The 18,535-nt window shown below is 40.4% G+C and overlaps 1 protein-coding gene across 2 annotated transcripts in view; it reads right to left on the reverse strand.

Annotated features, from left to right (window-relative positions):
- The window catches only part of ACTN2 (actinin alpha 2), a 66,444-nt gene that overhangs the window by 27,434 nt on the left and 20,475 nt on the right, over positions 1-18,535 (reverse strand). For both annotated transcript variants that reach the window (XM_025448528.3, XM_049108741.1), the window contains exons 2-7: positions 11,947-12,061; positions 10,910-11,029; positions 10,094-10,180; positions 5,253-5,340; positions 3,548-3,626; positions 460-541 (exon numbers count right to left, since the gene is read on the reverse strand). In XM_025448528.3, coding sequence (XP_025304313.1) covers positions 460-541; positions 3,548-3,626; positions 5,253-5,340; positions 10,094-10,180; positions 10,910-11,029; positions 11,947-12,061 — 571 coding nt within the window. The remainder of the gene's footprint in view (positions 1-459; positions 542-3,547; positions 3,627-5,252; positions 5,341-10,093; positions 10,181-10,909; positions 11,030-11,946; positions 12,062-18,535) is intronic.

Genomic DNA, 18,535 nt, shown 5'->3' on the forward strand with positions numbered 1-18,535 from the left:
CTAAACATTCCATATTCTGTATTTTGATTCTATAATTACTGTTTGGAAGGAAGAATGTTTTTCCTTGTGGAGTCCTGAGCATTTCACAAGATTTATTTGCTAAACTGTCTCCATGTGGTAAGAAAGGTAACAGTGTGTTGTTACAAAAATAAAAATAATTTTTCTTTGCAGATCACAAACCAAAGCATTCTATTTCTTTGCCAAAGCTGAACCTTTTACCAAGTTCTTTCATTAGAGTTTTGCTGGCGTGGTTTTTAGCAGGATTTTTAAAAAGAATTCATGAACAAGCTGCAAATGAAATTCTCTTAATGCTCCCATGGCCAATGACATAAACTTCTTCAGATTCCTAAGTACTTCAGATGTAACTTGGCTATAAAGTTTTACAAATCCCCATGCATGGCCATAGCATGTGTAGGCCACAGACTTTGCACAAGTTGGTAAACACGATTTTCCTCTCACCTTCAGCATCCAGCATTTTGGGAATATCCAGGTGCTTCTCTGCAATTTCCATGGCCAGGTTAATATTTCCTATTGGGTCATCCTGCATGAAAAACAGCACAGCCAGTTTTTGAAAATGTCTCTTGAAAGGAATTATGAATGATGTGTTTTATTACACCTCATTTTTAGGAGGCAACCTTTCCATGCATGTAACCATAACAGTACAAGTAATTTTTCCCAATCGCTTCAAACATTTAGAAAAACACCAAAAATGATATGAACCCCACACAATCCATGCACACTCCATCCAAATCATAAAATGTGAGCCCAAGGTTTAAGAGGACAACTGCTTTGCAGACAGGAGTAAAGCTGTCAGATACTTTCTCGTGGACTGGAAAGAACACTCAAGACCTCTGAGCTGTTTTCAACTCTACTGACATTTCATGATTCCAGAAGAAATCATGAAACCTACATTTTTCCAGATCTGGAAGGTGATCATGGAGAATATTTAGTACAATGCTTTTGTTTTGAATATAAGAAAATTGATGGGTGAAGAGAAGGCAACATGCCAGTTGGTGAAACTTTTAGATCCCCAAAGAATGTCACAAGGTGGCAACAAAGCAAAAATTATGCTTCTAGGATGCCAAAGACTAAAATTGTAAATCAAAAGTAGGAGGAAACTTTTGTTCTTAAGATTACATTGATCTTCACTGTAAAATTGGTTAAATATATACATATATATTTACATACAAATATATATATGCTATAATAAAATAAATTTAACCAAAATTCTGAAAAATTTAAAGACTTATTTAACATTTCTTGTTTTGATCCACTTCAGAGATCATTATAAACCTGAAATGGGATGGGGATTGGAAAGATAGATCAATCAGAAAAGGAATGTTAGTCCAGGGATGGCTTCAATGAATTTTAACATCAAAGCCATATTAAATATTTTAGAAACTGCAGCCCTTTGCAGAAAGTACATTTTAATACGCTGAAGCAATTTCAGAAGTGCAGGCTTTCACTCATGAGGGCTCAGTGAAGAAATCCAAACAAGCTTCCTGGCCTCACAGAATATACATTTTTTCAAGTAAATGTTTCAACAAAGCATTCCATTAGAAGCAGCCATATGATAATGTCAGGTGTACCTGCATATTTTATGCATATAATTATAAGCCCAAATTGCTGAGCAAAAGTCTTTCTGTTTTAAATATATTAGAAAAATTTTAATATTAAAAATAGATTGATTCTGAGACTCTGGGAATCTCATCTATACTGTAACAGAGAGAGATAAAATGAGGCAATTAAGTATTTCCTTGGCTCAGCTACTGGCCACGAGACCTTGGGCAGATTTCTGAATCCCATACTTCTTTCATTACTGGGATAATAACAATACCTACTTCATCACTGCATTATATTTCACTGTGCACTGTCAAGACTGAATGAATATACATGTATATGTAACATACACATAATAATATGTATATGTAACATACATATTAATATATAATATACATACTAGAATAGACTAATATACATATATAAGTGTGTGATATATCCCTATGTCACATACATATTAATATATGATACATACACAATAAATATATGTATTTATTCATAACAGAATCTAATCTAGAGCTGTATAAGTATTAACTGCTATTGATAATTACCATCATTTCTCACTCATCTTAGCCAATTGCCACAGGTCTGTTGACCATTTGTAATAAAAATCAACCATTATAAAATGCTAATGAAACTAGTTCGATCTAGAACAACCCCTTCATTTTGAAAATGAGACAGAGATTCACTGAAAAGATATACACCATCTCCATGTTTGAGACATTCCAAAATAACTCCAGAATAAGAGCATGTATGCTTTGAAAAGTTGAGGAACCCTGGCAACTTTCCATTACAGAACTGTAGGATTCATCTTTTCATACAAGTAAATTCTTTTTTTTTTTTTTTTTTTTTCATACAAGTAAATTCTTGATGAGCTACCTTGTAGTCATCAGAGACAGGCTAGGAAGTGAGGTGATGAGCAGGTGACAACTAAAAAAATGGCAAAAGTGACCTCCTCCAACGACCATGCACATCACACAGGTGAGGGCAGCATGCAGCCAGATTCCACACCAAAACACAGCAATTCAATGTGAACAGCCAGCTGAGCACAGCAGCAGCTAGAATCATCAGTTGTAGGAATGTTTTTGGGGCAGACAACACTTTTAGTCCTAAATCTTTACATGTCATTATTTCTAGGGCCGCACAGACTGTCTACCACAGGATTGAGAAGGAGCGTGAACAACTTTTTTCCGTCATAGATTACATTTCTAAACTACTGTTTTAGAGAAAGAATTCTGAGACTATTTGAAACTTAAGCACGCTGAAGCTTAAGCTTACAGAGAGAATTAAAATTTCCTCAAGTTGCATTTTCTAAAGAGAGCAAAACCAAAACCTTTCCTTTTTAAAAAAAAATCTTTTTAAAAGATTTTTATTTTTTTAAGTTATCTCTTGACCCAATGTGGGGCTCAAACTCAAGAGATACATGGCCCTCTGACTGAGCCAGCCAGGTGCCCGCAAAAACTCTTGGCTAAAGCTACAACTAATATCATCAATTGATAGCAACATAATGATAAAGTATCCCTTGTGTGAGAAGTAAGTTAATCAGTTCTGAGTAAAAATGTCTGCAACTAAAACCTTCAAGGAAGGTAAAGGGAATTTAAAAAGAAGGCTAAGAGTATTTGAACCTCTCTCTCCCCCTAAAAACCATATATGTCCCCTTCTCATGTTTACAATCTGGGAATGTAAAATCTCTAAGAAACATCAATAAAAACCTTCACTGTAAATCAAGCCCAATCGACATGTGGGCCAGAAGGGTAACTTAGCCTTGGGTCCTGTCCCACCCTAATTATTTAATATTAGTAACTAATTCAATATTAATAGAAGTGTTTTCCTGGCTGCCATTTCCTTCTGCCTGGTGTGCCAGGCTAGCTGGGAACCTCGGCCAGTGGCAGCTGGTATTTGAGTGAGTTCAGTGCTGATGTGCTCATTTTCAGAATGATGTGCTGAGGGGCAGGGTGGACACTGCATGCCAGGCCCCCAGAATGACCTTGTTAAGCTTTGAGTAGTCAATGAGGTCGGGCCGGTGTCTGTGGATGAGCGCACAGAGTCCAAGGCCATCCTTCCAGCTGCACAACAGTCGAGAAGAAAGGGAATACATGTTAATAATGGAGAGAAAGTAGCAGCAAGGGCATGCCCTTGGTCAGACAAAGGACTGAAATTTGGGACACAGTGTCCTGCTATCTGACTTAATGCACTTCCTCCCTGACCCAGTGACCTTCTGATCACTTCCTTAAACATCAGTCTTCTTTCCAGGATCTTTCTAGGGTCTGCTGAACTCCTCTTCATTTACAACTTCAGGCCTACCTTTGCCTGGGACTCCTCCCTGTCTCTGGGCCCCTCTACTCCATCTCTGCTTTCCTCCCTGGTCCCGATCCCCTCCTCCCTCTCTGGAGTCTCTAAAATGGACCCTATATTGGGTCTGCCCAATAGACACAAGGATATCTATCCTGAAATGTCCAGAACACACTCCCCCCAAGATCCTTAGTACACTTAAAAAGTCGCTATCAGCTCTCAGGTCTTCCTGTGTCTTTCTTCACAAGGTTCTTTACATGTTTTTAAATAAGGCAAAGACATGTAAACACCTGAGGGACTCAGCAAGGAGGACCTGGATTCCCAGTCTGTTTCCCCAGAGACACTCAAGCCAACTGTTCTTTAGAAAGCCCCAGGCTTTGAGCTTGCCAGTTCTGACGAGGGGTTCAACGAGGTCTGGGAGTGGGGGTTCTGTTCCTCAAAGGGTCAGGGGGAAGAAAGAAACCCAAAAGCCCAGGGCTACACAGCTCATGTGCTTGGGCCAATCTTGGGCCCAAGGAGGTACAGCAAGAAGGTCAATGAGAAGCGGGCAGGTCTGCAACTGGTTGACTTTCACACTGGCAGGATTACCTTCTCTTTCGTGATTCCTTATATCCTCGAGACAACATGTCATAGGAACAGAGACGTTTTCTTTCCCAGCTTCGTACACTCAAGACCTGGCTTAGTACTTGGGATGTACTCTATAATATTTGTCTACCCAGAAGAACCTCTCCCATTTTTCCTTGTGGCTCATCCTCACCCTCCATTTTGCTGACTATCCATGATGGCTAGAGACCCATTTATATTTCTGGGTAAGCCACCATCTAAAGGGTGAAAATACAGACAACTCTTTGCCTCACAAATGATAATGACAGAAAACCTGCATGATGAGGAACCCTGGAGCAAGGACAAAACCACACTCAGAGTATATTTAGGTTTCATTCACGCAGGTTGCCATCATGTTACACACGTGTTTTCTACTTCTCTCAAATCCCAGCACACAAAACTGGCCAATGCATTGTCTTTCCCAGTGTAGACAGGACATCGGAGGAACATGCAGACTCTGCCTTGGCATCCTTCTCGCTGAGAAGCCACACCAGCCACTCCCACCCCCACCCCAGCACCAGGTGAAGGCCACAGTGAGGCACATTCCTACATCCCCAAATTATGAGGACGTGTTAGGGTGCTTATCAATACTATGCTGTTTTACCAGCACCTCAAATCTTAATCAGATGGGTTCCCCAGAGAGATCTTAAGCATCAGAGATTCTATAACCTTGGTTCCACTGCATCAGAAAACACCTCTCAGACACAAGCTGGAACACACTTGTGTGTGACCACTACCTTCCAGCCATCTGAGGACTCCAGTAATAACAGAGGAATCCCAGAGCCCTGGTTGCTCACCTGGTGTGGAAGTTCTGGATGTTCACATTTCTGTAAGGGGCAGTTTTCCTCTGACACCAAAGCAACAGACCTTCTTTCGCAGAGGTTTCTGTAATAAGGGCCAAAAAGAAAAGTGTCCACATGGAAGAAATACTCACTACTTCATGCACCCAACTCCTAGTCACTTTATAAAGAGACCTCCCCGGGGGCCAAAAACCAAATGTATCATCTCTTCCCATGGTCTCTGCCAAAGGGCAGGAGCAGGACACTGCTCCCAGGAACTGACTTCTGATGACACTGCCAACGCAGGAGCAACTGCAAGTTATGGCATCCTGGATGTAAAATCAGACTTCAGGGCACCTGGGTGGCTCAGTAATTGAGCGTCTGCCTTTGGCTCAGGACATGATCCCAGAATCCTGGGATCGAGTTCCGCATCAGGCTCCCCACAGGGAGCCTGCTTCTCCCTCTGCCTATGTTTCTGCCTCTCTCTGTATGTCTCTCATAAATATATAAAATCTTTAAAAATAAATAAATAAAAGCAGACTTGAGGGATATGGGTGATTTACCATTTGTTTACATGAAACTAAAAAATCTGGGTTAAGACTTCACTAACCTGTCACTCGATTCACTATGCTCTTAGGTCAATGGAATTCACAGAAGCCAGTGTGTCTCAGATTTACTCCCTTATGTGGTGATTTTTATAATACTGAAAGGCTTTTATGAGTGTCTTTCAGGTTTGGCCACTTGGGTTTTGACCAAGTAGAAACAACAACAGTCCCTTCCCCCCCCCCCCCCCCCCCCCGGTAACCATGACAATGTGCAGCTCAGATGTCCTGCTGCTGGAAGCTTAAGACAAGCTGCTCCATGCTGGATGCACCCCTGCATTCCCCAGAGGCCATAACTCCTCATGCTGCTCCAAAGACTGGGTATGAGGGGGCACTAGAGCTGGGCCATTTCTGCATATGTAGGGCTCCTCTGGAAGCGACCATGGCTTAAGGGCTCTCCATCAGCCTCGCTGAATGGGTCTGAGGGTCCCATCACCATTAAGACCCTTCTCCCTGCAGCCCTCCTGTTCCTTCTTCAGCACAAGTGTTGGCCAGCTGCACTAGCCTGATGGCTCTCTCAGCCATTTCTGGTTCTTCACAGGCATTTCCCCCAACAAATCTTCTGCATGTCTGTTATGGACTGAATATTTGTGTTCCCCCACTTCCCTGAATTCTTATGTTAAAGCCCTGACCTTATTTAGAGATGGAACCTTATTTAGGCCATTATGGTTAGATGAGGTCATGAGGGTGGGGCTCCCATGATGGGATTAGTACCCTTCTGAGAAGAGACACCGAAGTGCACACTCTTCCTCTCCCTCTGCCACGTAGGACCTAGCAAGAAGACAGCCATCCACAAGCCAAAATGAAGGTCCTTATCAAAAGCTGACCATAATGACACCCTGATCTTGGACTTCCAGCCTCTAGAAACATGAGAAAATAAATTTCTGTTGTTCAAGCCACTCAGTCTACGGTATTTTGTTATAGCAGCCCAAGCCAACCAAGACAGCATCTTAATACTCCTCTGGCACTGGCTTCTTGGACCCAAAGTATATACACATCCAAACAGCCCCTCCAAACCACTCCCCAAATCTAGGATCCTGCCTGTAAGTAATTGTTAATTCAGAAAAACCCTATAAACGTGTGGACTTTTGACTAACAATGGGTCCTGGTCTTCCATTTTAGTAAGGGCTTAAAGTTGATTTTTTTTTCTGTAAAAAGTATTCTGTAATTATTTATCTAAATTGTCCATTCTAGTCAGACTTCCCTGTGTCCCATAATCCAGTTGAAATAAACAGATTCCCAAACTTTCATGTGATATAGGACTAGGTGAATGACTCCTATTCATGTCTCTTCTCCAGAAAACCTTATTAAGAAAAACAACTGAAAGTTCTAATACTTTATTCAAATATTAACTGATAGAAGTTTTCAAAAATGGAAAACTTGTTTTTCTGCCATGTACATAACTGCCTGCCTTTGGCATCCTGACTGATGTAATCAGTAAGAAATTATACATCAGGAGGAAAGAACACACTGCATTTTTTATTTTTTATTTATTTTTTAAAAAGATTTTTTTTATTTATTTATTCATGATAGTCACACAGAGAGACAGAGAGAGGCAGAGACATAGGCAGAGGGAGAAGCAGGCTCCATGCAGGGAGCCCGACGTGGGATTCGATCCCGGGTCTCCAGGATCACGCCCTGGGCCAAAGGCAGGCACTAAACCGCTGTGCCACTCAGGGATCCCCACACACTGCATTTTTTAAAGTTTAAATGAAATTTAGGCTAGAAAGGTAAACAGAGGTGAAGTTGATCAATAAAATCTCATAACTGCTACTGGAGTTTAAATTTGCGAGTCACTGAGTAACACCTAATTTCTTTCTAAATATGACTGGATGCTCTTAGCTGATAGACATCAAAGTATTCTCATTTAATTGGTTAATCTAATAAAAAACAGACTCTTTCCCACCCTTTGCCCATGTTTGGCTTTCCTAACCAGGCTAACAAGGCTGTGCCTACTAGGTACCTGGCTGTGGTATACCCCAGTCTCCGTAAGGATAGATTAAATCTGGAACTCGGCCATTTGGTGCATGCACACATACATCCACACACAAAACCCTGGTCGTGGGTATGAAAAGCATATCCTAAAACAGGTAGTGCCATTTATCATTTCATTACAGAATCCCACCGGATGCTCCAAGGAACCCCACCTGCACACATCGGGACCACCCTCATTAGCAGGCATATTAATCTCTCATTTTAATTCCTGGAAGAAATCCATCATTCTGTTGAAGGAGATTGGCTCCTCAAAGAATTCAATCATAATAACAATGTCTTTTTCCACATGATACACATTATTAAAACAAACTAAGGTCATTTTTCTATAGACTTCCAGAAATAAAGTGAGGTTGTTAAGAAATAATTCCAAAAAAGTAAAATAAATAAAATAAAAATGTAAGTTAACCAACTACTTCCTGAAAGACATCTACTTAGAAGAGATCTAGTACTTTGCTAATCAAATTTCCACTTTTGAATGTTTAATTTCTTAGTCTTTTTGAAAGCAGATTAATGTAACTTTTATTGTGGTATTTCATAAAATATTGTGACTTGATTATCTTATTTTGGGCACATTAATAATCATTTTAGGGAAAATGAATAATGGATAATACCACTCACAGCTGCGCTTGAAACAGAAGTTAGTTCTAAATTAATATTATCACTAACTTAAATTTTGTAACCAATCAGAAAAAACCTGAGGTCAAGTTCACCTCTGTAATATTTGTGGGAAAAGGATTCACTAGTCTAGCAAATGCAACAGCGTGAACAGGATTTTTACAAATAGTATTTGTTCTTTAAGGTGGACTCAACTGTTTAAATATGTAAACTTGGAAGTTTATAAAATTGGTAAAATCATTACAAATTACTGTTTTTCCTTTAATAAAGCAAGAACTTTTAAGAAGCATCTTGTTATTTTCACTAGAGTGAAATGAATGTACTTTAATAAAAGTACACTGTCATGAAAGTTTTCAATTTCATACTGTTTATTAGTTCAAGCTGGCTGTCATTTCTGAGCCTGAATTATTGAGATTTTAATATCATTATATCTAACTTGGATTTTTAGATGACACAAATGTGGCTTCTGTGCCAGAAGGGAATAGTCTAAGTGGGTCAGAAAGTCCCTTATGGGTAAATACTGTAGGCTTCATGCAATCTGACCCAACAGTAGATAAATTATTGTTTTTTAATATTTGTTGGTAACATTACTTAAAATGACTAGCATCAAGGGGTACTCCATACTCTGGGCAGATTTATATACAACACCTGCCCAATACCTCACCATTCAGTACCCAGTTACCTGTTAGGTGGTGCAAAGGTACAGATAAGATGCTGACTGGTTGGACAATTCAGACTGCCTTTAAAGAGTCCTACAGCTATACATTTTGTGATTTGAGGGCTAAATTGGCAAAGATCTAATTTTAAGAATGTCAATTTGACACTTTTCAACAGTGCTGAATTTATCAAAATATTTAGGAGTACAGTAGGCGTAAAAGACTAAAGATTTTCATCTTCAGTGGCAGTGCCAAGGACTATGATTCTATTATAGTGACAGAACAGTTGTTAGGCCAAAAGATACAAAAACAATAGAGATTTTATTAACAGATCAAAAGAGATAGAGACAGAGAAGAAAGGAAGGTAGGGAGGGAGGGAGAGAGGGAAGGAGATGGGAGGGTGAATGAATGAACTCAGATTTCAACTGATTGTTTTTTTGCACCTGGAAAAAAAAATGTTCCAACTTTGAGTCTACAGAACTGTTATAGTTGGGAACCTACTGGTATAATAAGCAATTAAAAGCTCAAAAAAACCGCTCATTTTAAAAACCAACTTCTGTTCTGAACATGTGCTCATCTTTCCAAAACGATTCCACCCCCATGAATGAAACAGTATGGCTGGGGTCTTTCCCATACAAATATAAAATCTGTGAAAACCCAACTCCCATAGCTTTCATTAAATCATGTAAATGACTGTTCAATTTCACAAAACCCTATTTAAATTTTACTTTAGAAACTCAATTTACAGGGGATCCCTGGGTGGCTCAGTGGTTTAGTGCCTGCCTTTGGCCCAGGGCGTGATCCTGGAGATCCGGGATTGAGTCCCACATCAGTCTCCCTGCAGGGAGTCTGCTTCTCCCTCTGCTTGTGTCTCTGCCTTTCTCTCACTCTGTCTGTCATGAATAAATAAATAAAATTAAAAAAAAAAAACTCGATTTATAAATCCCTCTAAGTATCATAATACAATCAGATTTTCAACCATGTCTTTTACCTTCAACTGAGATATCCTGAATAGCAAAGCGAAGGATAATGGTCCAGATCATACCCAGTGTCATCTTTACATTGCCATCCACAATTTCTTTAGAAAAGAAAAAACAACAAATTAGTGTAAAGATAACATAATTAGGACATAAATTTTTCCTGTTACTTGTACATTTCCCGTAAGTTTTTACGTCAGAGCTATTGGAAAAAATACATAGACATACAAAGACCAGTTTATGTTTTTAGAAGTGTCACAGTGGGTCTGGTTATACAATATTCATAACCAAATGTCTCTGGTTTAAGTGAATTCTGAGTTAATAATAAGCACAAATCTTGCAAACACATGATCACTGAAAACACCCCAAGAGTTTCTGAAGTTTAAAGAGTGGAAAGGCCAAGGTTCAAAGTAACCAAGTATGGAGAACTTGGTTTCACCTTGCTTCACTCATTTTCATCCTGATCCTTCCAGCACCTCACAGGTCTCAGCTCTTGTCAAACCCACCAGGACTCCCAATCTCCCAGAGAATGAAGATGTTACTTGCTTCCTATCAAGGAGTTCTTAAGGGTCTCCAGGAAGGTTAAGCTCTTTCTCATCCGAGTAATCCATTTGAAGAAGACAGCATTATATCTGACTCTATTCTTTACAATTTATTCTAGAGCCTGGTCTGCCATTCATAGTGTCTTTTGTTCTCATCCCTGCACCCCGAGCCTCCCAGAAGCCTGACATGACGCAAACATGAGAAATGATGGGAAGAAGGCCCAGCTACCCTCCACTGTGGTGAGGTCAGGGTCACAGTCAGAGTGATTCCCATCACCCTTCATTTACCTTCAGCCCCGATGGACACCAGTTTCACACCTTTGCTGGCTATGTAATCCAAGGCTTTGTTGACATTAGCAATTTTGTGGAATCGCATTTTTCCTCGGTCAGGTTTGGGCAGCCTTTCCCCTGTTGGATGAAGAAAGAACAGCGTAGACACAAGAGAAAGTAACCCCCCTGACACGGAATCGAGATGCCAAAAGTCTGACTCCATGCTTCCTTAAATGGAAATAGTTAAGTGACTGTTTCTGATGGGTCTCTGGCTTCAGTAAATCATAGTACAGAGGGGCCAAGAACCAAAAAAACTTTCAAGACCAATGGACCAGCGCGGAGCCATATGCTTTTCAGATCTGCTGGGACAGTCTGGTTTGGTCTCCAAGCTGACTTACAAAGGAGTACAGACGAAAGCTGGGTGGTATCCCAGAAGCCTTTGGAGTGGTTGACCAGTTATTAGAGGAAGTCATGACAGCCTGGTCCAAATCACAGAAGTGGCTGCCAGGACTCATGGCAGACACCTGATTATGAAGATATATGGATTAGGTCAGCCTTGCCATCATCCTCCCAGTCACACTTCTCCGAGGGTGATCCCTTCTCTCATCCAAAGTCTAAACCAGCCAACTGAAGTTCAGGGCAAAACATAACCCCTCTGGGATCTGAGCACATGTTTTCAGAGTTATGCCAACATGTATACTGGCTTTCTGCATGAAAGACAATGTCTGGGAGGTGCAGTCGCTGTGCTAAGAGCCAAGTGGGCAGCATGGTGGGTAGTCGCAGACATGTGATTTTTTTCTCTTGTTTCAAGATGGGCAGTGCAAACATTATTTTAATAAGTCCATTTTAAACAGAATTTACTCCTTTTTCAGAGTAGAAAAACAACTCAAGGCAGATTACTCTTTGGAAAGGTGTTCTTTGCCAATAATACCATGTTCTTGCCCAGCCAGGTTCAAAGGGACTTCTGATCCAGCCACCTCTAAATAGATGCGTATCTAGAGCTCACACGGACGTGCAGGGCAAGGTAGGACAACTATGCAATGCCCAAGACCAACCTGAGATGACTTCCAGAAGCAGCATGAGCTTAAGGCCATTCCTGAAATCTTCCTCGATGTTCTCAATCTGGGTGCCAGCTTTCCTTAGGTGGGAATTACACCAGGCAGTGAAGGTCTGCAACAAGAACCAAACACTGCTTGGCACAGCCCCAGCAGCCATCAGCCACCCGCCCCCCCCCCACCCCAACCTCCACACACACAACACTCAACATCATACATATTCTGGGGGCTAAGAGGTTGGAGTTCCTTAGGTCTTCTAGAGCAAGCAGACTGAATTTTGTGGAAAGAATGACTTGAGGCCTAAAAGTAAGATTTTAGTAGTTTTCCCTTTAGGGGCCAAAAAAAAAAAAAAACCCAAAAAACAAAACAAAAACCCACATATTTATTTAATATAACCACCCTGAGAGATTTCTGCCTTCACTTTAAAAAAGTACTATGTTCACACCTATGCCTTCACCTTCTGAAAATTTCCTGCTTTACAGGAAACACAGTAAGAGTGTGTTTCTTCCCTGCATACAACAAAAATAAGCTTGTGTGCAGAATGGATAAATAATGTTTAAATAATGTTCATAATGTCTTACTGTAGAGCAGAGGGTGGGTGGTTTTGTGTAGTAGAAAGGCAAAGAGATGAGGGACCCAAAACCACTAATTATCTACATCTTAGTTTATCCTGAGCGCACAACAGTGTTAAGCTAGTAACTAAATCAATTAAACCAATTTGCAGATAGTCGATCATTAGAAATAATGATAATAATAATAATAGTAATAATGACCTCATACTGGCATATGCCAGGCCCTGGGCTAGACCCTGGAATTTTTTTTTTTTTTTTTTTTTTTTTTTAGACCCTGGATTTCAAAGACAATTAGAAACAGTCCTGCCATGGACTTTCCATGTTAACATGGCTTACATGTTAACAAATTATGAAGACAAACTTCAGTGGAAAAATGGACTATGTATTAAGTGGCATCCAAAGTCATTCTGTTTATTTTTCAAGCTGCTTTTAATTTGGCTTCCACTTGTGTACTATTTCCTGCCAAAACCATTTTAGAAGGGCTTCTGGCAGCTGCTGGCTAAGCATGCAAACTGTCCCCTTGTGTCACAACAGCTGTGGGGCTCAAGAACAAAGTCCCCAGCATGTTACTCTGTGAGGAGATACACAAATAGGGTCCGTGTTAGAGAGGAGAAAACAAATCCCTAAAAAAATAGACAGCTTCCATGCAAGGCCACAAAAAGAGTTTCCATAAAAAATTATGTTCCTAAAAAATGAAGATTTTTCAACTCTGACTAGCAGTCACTTATTTCAATAAATATGCGATGGCATTAAGTTTGATGGCAAAAAGAGAATGGAGGCATTTTCTTGGACATAACGATAATTCATTTTATTCTGAGGGCCTAAAGGAATAATTATTTCTCCTAAAACACCTCTAAATTTTAGTCCATTCTAAACAGAGCAGACACTCGAAACCATATACTCTGGTATATATACCCCCAAATGATATGGTAGCCACTAGCCATGTGTGGCTATTGAAGTGTAAATTAACTAAAATTAAAGAAAATTTAAAATTTTAGTTCCTCAGCTGCATAAGCCACGTTTTAAGTGCTCAAAAGCTCTCTGTGGCTGCCGCTACTGAGCTGGACAGGGCCCATACTGAACATTTCTATCATCACGGAAAGCTCTATGGGACAGAGCTGCTCGAGATATTCAAACTTTGGTGTTTGAAGCTAAGATTGTTACAAAGAGTCTGTCACTTATTCATTTCAATATTAATTTTATCTATTTACTTTTTGAATAGGTAATGTGTTTCCGTAGCTCAAAATTCAAGTGCCACAAAATAAAAAGTGAAAAGTGTCCATCTCTTCTTATTCCCAGGTACCCAGTTCCTTTCCCCAGAGGGAACACATTCAGTTTTGTATATTATCTCTTCAAGGATCTTCGATACATATATACACACACAGATACACACGTCTTTTTTTGTCCTCTAATATATATCAGAGTATACACAGTTCTGCACCTGGATTTTTTTCTTTTTTTTTTTAGCCATTTAAAAAAATATAACCTAGAGGTCATTTCGTATCAGTACAGATCTTTCCGTTTTATGGCCGCATAGTATTCTGCTGTAGTGCAGATACCACGTTTTATGTGACTAGCTCCCTGTGGATGGACATTTAGGTTGTTTCTAGACTGTTATCTTTCAGTAAAATACAAGTTAGGCCCCGTTTTCAGCAAGCAAAACTACTTTAAACATTTTTTTTAATTGACAATACTAAGACTAATTATATACCTAAACTTTTGGGAAAGGCATAAGAAAACAGGTTGTGACTTTTAAAAATGGAATTGACAAAAATAATGGTATAAAATATGTGTAGAGTCACTTTTATTTAGATTCTACTTTAAAATGAGCAACTACTGCTAGTACAAACTATCTTATCCTGTTACCATGTTACTTAAGTCCCTTCATAATAAAAGTATCAGAACACTTCTGGATATAACCCCAAAGCTGCTTGTGAGATCAATACAAGCTTCCTGACCCCCTTAGGAAATACAGGGGAAGTCTGTTTGATACTACCTTTTTATAGGTATTTGCACAGTGAAGGTAATTCACCATGGGTGATTATTCCTTTGTGCAAATCCAGAGAATGAATTTAATCTAAAAAGTCAATTTATTTAGTTAAGTCTAATGAAGTGTTCCTATCTTTAAAGAGTGCTCCTAAGAGCCAATGAAGGTAGTAACTAACCAACTTAAGAAAAAAGACCCCAACAGCTCTAGGATAATAGCTTGCAAAGAAGCCAGTGCACTCTGAAGAGGAATTTTAAACTTTATTGGAATGTTTAATTTTCATTCTATTTACAGTGTTAATTACCATGGCCTATGGAGAGTGCTCTTATGCGTTTCAATCATCTGGGGTTTCTGTGAAAAGCCTGCTAATTGTGGAGGAGACAAAGCAATGAGGGCAAAAGCAAAACATTTTACCTGAAGGCTTCTTTGTGGCTGGTCTTGCTACTTGAGAATAATATGCACCTTTAAAGTCCATGGGAACTAAATCTTAAAGGGTGAACACGGAATGGAAGTAGGTCCTCATGGCTTTAGGGGCAGGCTCCTTGGGTCAAACCAGACTACCAAACCAGATGTTTTTTCTTAAGAGAAATGGTGCTCTGTGAACCAGATGCAGCCCACCAAGGAAAGAGGCCACAGGGTCCACAAGCCATGGCTCAACCCAGAAGCTGCTCAGTCACACATAAAGTTCTCCAACCTCCCCTCCTGCTTCCTCTACCTCTCTCCTGAAGAACACCTCACTCTCTGCTCCTCTACACCTAGGGATAAAACCCAGTGCTTTCTGCAGCTCGAAAATAGGGGCTGCAAAAAACAAAAAACCTTTCAGAGCCATACGAAGAGAACCAAGATGGGACGCCACAGATCCATGTACAGATGATCCTAGTTGGACTTAACAATTTTTTAACTTCACAACGGTGGGAAAGCCACTCACATTCAGTAGAAACCATACTTGAAATTCTGAATGTGTATCTTTTCCCAGGTGAGCACAGGGTACGATCCCTTCTTGTGATGCCAGGCAGGAGCAGCAGCTCCCAGGCAGCTGTGGGATCATAAGGGAGAACAATCGACACTCTTTACCAATATTCTGCACCCATACACAGGCCTTCTGTTTTCCACTTTTGGCACAGTATTATTCAATCACGAGATAGACAACACTTTGTGATAAAACTAGGTTTGTGTTAGATGCTCTTGCTCAACTGCAGATGAACATAAGTGTTCTGAGCACGTAGGTGGGCTGGGCTGAGCTATAATGTTCGGTAGGTTATGTGTCCTGAATGTGTTTCTGACTTAAGATATTTTTAACTTACAATGTGGTTATCCAGATGTAACCCCATCATAAGTCAAGGAAGAGGTGTACTTCCAGAAGAGAAAGGCTGATATTTGTAGTTCTTATCACCTTCCAAAGAAGCTCACAAGAAAGCTAAGGGAAAGGATGTTCAGGACATGCGAGAAAAGATGGAAAGGCAGTGGAAGGCGTGGTCTCTACATGTATATTCCTCAGACGACAAGAGCAAATGTCAGTGCCTCTTCCTGAAACAAGGAATCACAACCCCTGAGGCACTGGCCAGGATGCTGGTCCTATGGGCACAGACTGGTCTCCCTGCCCTGGCCATGGCACTGCAACTCTGCAAGCAACAGGATACAAAGGAGGTAAAGGCTGTGTTTCTGTGGCTTGTAGTATTATGTTTTCATGCAGAAGTCTGAAGGATGCTCAAGCTATCCACAGTCCCTCCTCCATTATATTCCTGAACATAATCTAGAGGCCCAGAAAACATTCCTCAACACCCAAAACATGGGAGTTGACAACAATACCAGCTGGAGGAGTTTCCCAGGGGTATCGTTAGCAAGGACTGTTAGTCTTGTACACTGGCAGGTGAGTCCATTCCTTTTTTCCTGGAGAACTTACTGGCAAAGTCCCTAGTTCACAAGAACCATAAGACTATTTTCTTTCTCTAAGTCAAATCTAGGACAATTAGCACAGCATGCTTAATGGCAAAAAAAGCACCATGTCCTTATTGGCATATTGAGATAAGCCTGTGTTACTGAATGATATACAAGGTTAATTAAGCCTATAGACATAACAGCCTACATTGTGGACTTTTCCACAGTGAGAAGGGAAAAAGGTCATTTAATCAAAATGAGTAATAACTGTGGTTATTTACATAACACAAGTTCATACCTCTACCTGGAAGAGATTATTGCCCAGATAAAGAAAAAAAAAATCAATTTTGAGTCTGACACTCAATCTGAGTCCATTTCATGATAATTATTAATTCTTTCAGCAATAAGGTTCTAAGCCTGGTCTGTCTCCTGTAAGACTAAACTGTTCAATTCACTATTCTATTTTCTTCAAACAAAAATATGGCAAGACAACATCTATAAATTTCCTTTCTACTTTTTAAAACTAGCTTTCCTTCTGATAATAATGACATAAGATACTAATTTCAGATCACATTTCCTGAAATGGGTACTCAGAAAAACTTATGGGGTTTTTCTTAATGAAGTAGAACAGGGCCCACTACACCTGGGTGGCTCAGTGGTTGAGCATCTGCCTTTGGCTCAGGGTGTGATCCTGGGGTCCTGGGATCGAGTCCTGCATCGGGCTCCCTGAATGGAGCCTGCTTCTCCCTCTGCCTATGTCTCTGCCTCTGTGTGTGTCTCTTATGGATAAATAAAATCTTAAAAAAAAAAAAAAAGAAAGGGGATCCCTGGGTGGTGCAGCGGTTTAGCGCCTGCCTTTGGCCCAGGGCGTGATCCTGGAGACCCGGGATCGAATCCCACATCGGACTCCCGGTGCATGGAGCCTGCTTCTCCCTCTGCCTGTGTCTCTGCCTCTCTCTCTCTCTCTCACTGTGTGCCTATCATAAATAAAAAATTAAAAAAATTTAAAAAAAAAAGAAAGAAAGAAGAAAGAAAGAAAGAAAGAAAGAAAGAAGAAAGAAGAAAGAAAAGAAAAGAAAAGAAAAGAAAAGAAAGAAAGAAGAAAGAAAGAAAAGAAAAGAAAAGAAAAGAAAAGAAAAGAAAAGAAAAGAAAAGAAAAGAAAAGAAAAGAAATAGAACAGGGCCTGCTGAGGGCTGGGACATTTGGGCAGAGGCACAGCATGAAGCTCAGGGTGGGAGTGGTGGAAGTAAGGTCTGCAGCAGCTCTTAGCTTTCAAGCCTGCCAATTACAACACAGCATTGTCTGTCAGATCCAAAACAGTTTGGGGGCACCGTGAGAATGTTCTGTGATTTTGAGACTGTCTATAGCTTGCTTTCCTCAGTGAGGAAAGGCATCAAGGGGCTCGCCGCATCGACCCTGGCCTATGTCCTGTGGGGTGGGACAAGGAGGCCCCAGGTAAGCAGCAGCAGTGAGCCCCAGGAGTGGGGGAGGACCAGCCTGTAGTCATGGCTCAGAACTCATTCTATTTCTGACTCTGACACCATGCAATTATTTGTCCTTCATGCCCTGACACCTTCCCAGCTACAAAAAAAAAAAAAAAAAAAGAGAGAGAAAGATAATAATTGTCATGATCAACTCCATGAAATAGTTCAAAAGGTTATCAGGAGGAGAAGAAATAGAAAAGCTGGCCAGCCAATACCACCTATCACATTGGTTCTGAACACACTCTCATGTACAACTACGAGAAACTGCTGTGGTTTAAGGTGAATTTCTAAAAATGCTCCATTTATTTTCCTATTTGCAATAATCACTTTCATAGTGTGTTATGCTCCACCTCATAGATTCCTAATTTGGCAAGACTCCTTCTAATCACTTCCCAGACTTTTGAAAATATTTGAAAAGTAAGGAGGTGGGAAGCATCTAGAAAGCTGTACACATTTGCAAAATCTCCAGTTAAGGCAGGAGAGGAGGCCAGAGCTGTTCCTCTGAAGTTACTGTGATTGTGGCTTTAGTATTTAAAAAAGAGACACTGCCCTCACAAGGAGCAGAGAGCCCACGGCACAGAGAGGCAGAAATTCCTGCCCCACAGGGCAGGCGGAAGCAGAACATTCAGGTTTGCTACAAAGCTTCACAATCCCCTCAGCCAAGAGA

This window comes from Canis lupus, chromosome 4 (genome assembly GCF_003254725.2).
Source record: "Canis lupus dingo isolate Sandy chromosome 4, ASM325472v2, whole genome shotgun sequence".
Lineage (NCBI taxonomy): Eukaryota > Metazoa > Chordata > Mammalia > Carnivora > Canidae > Canis > Canis lupus.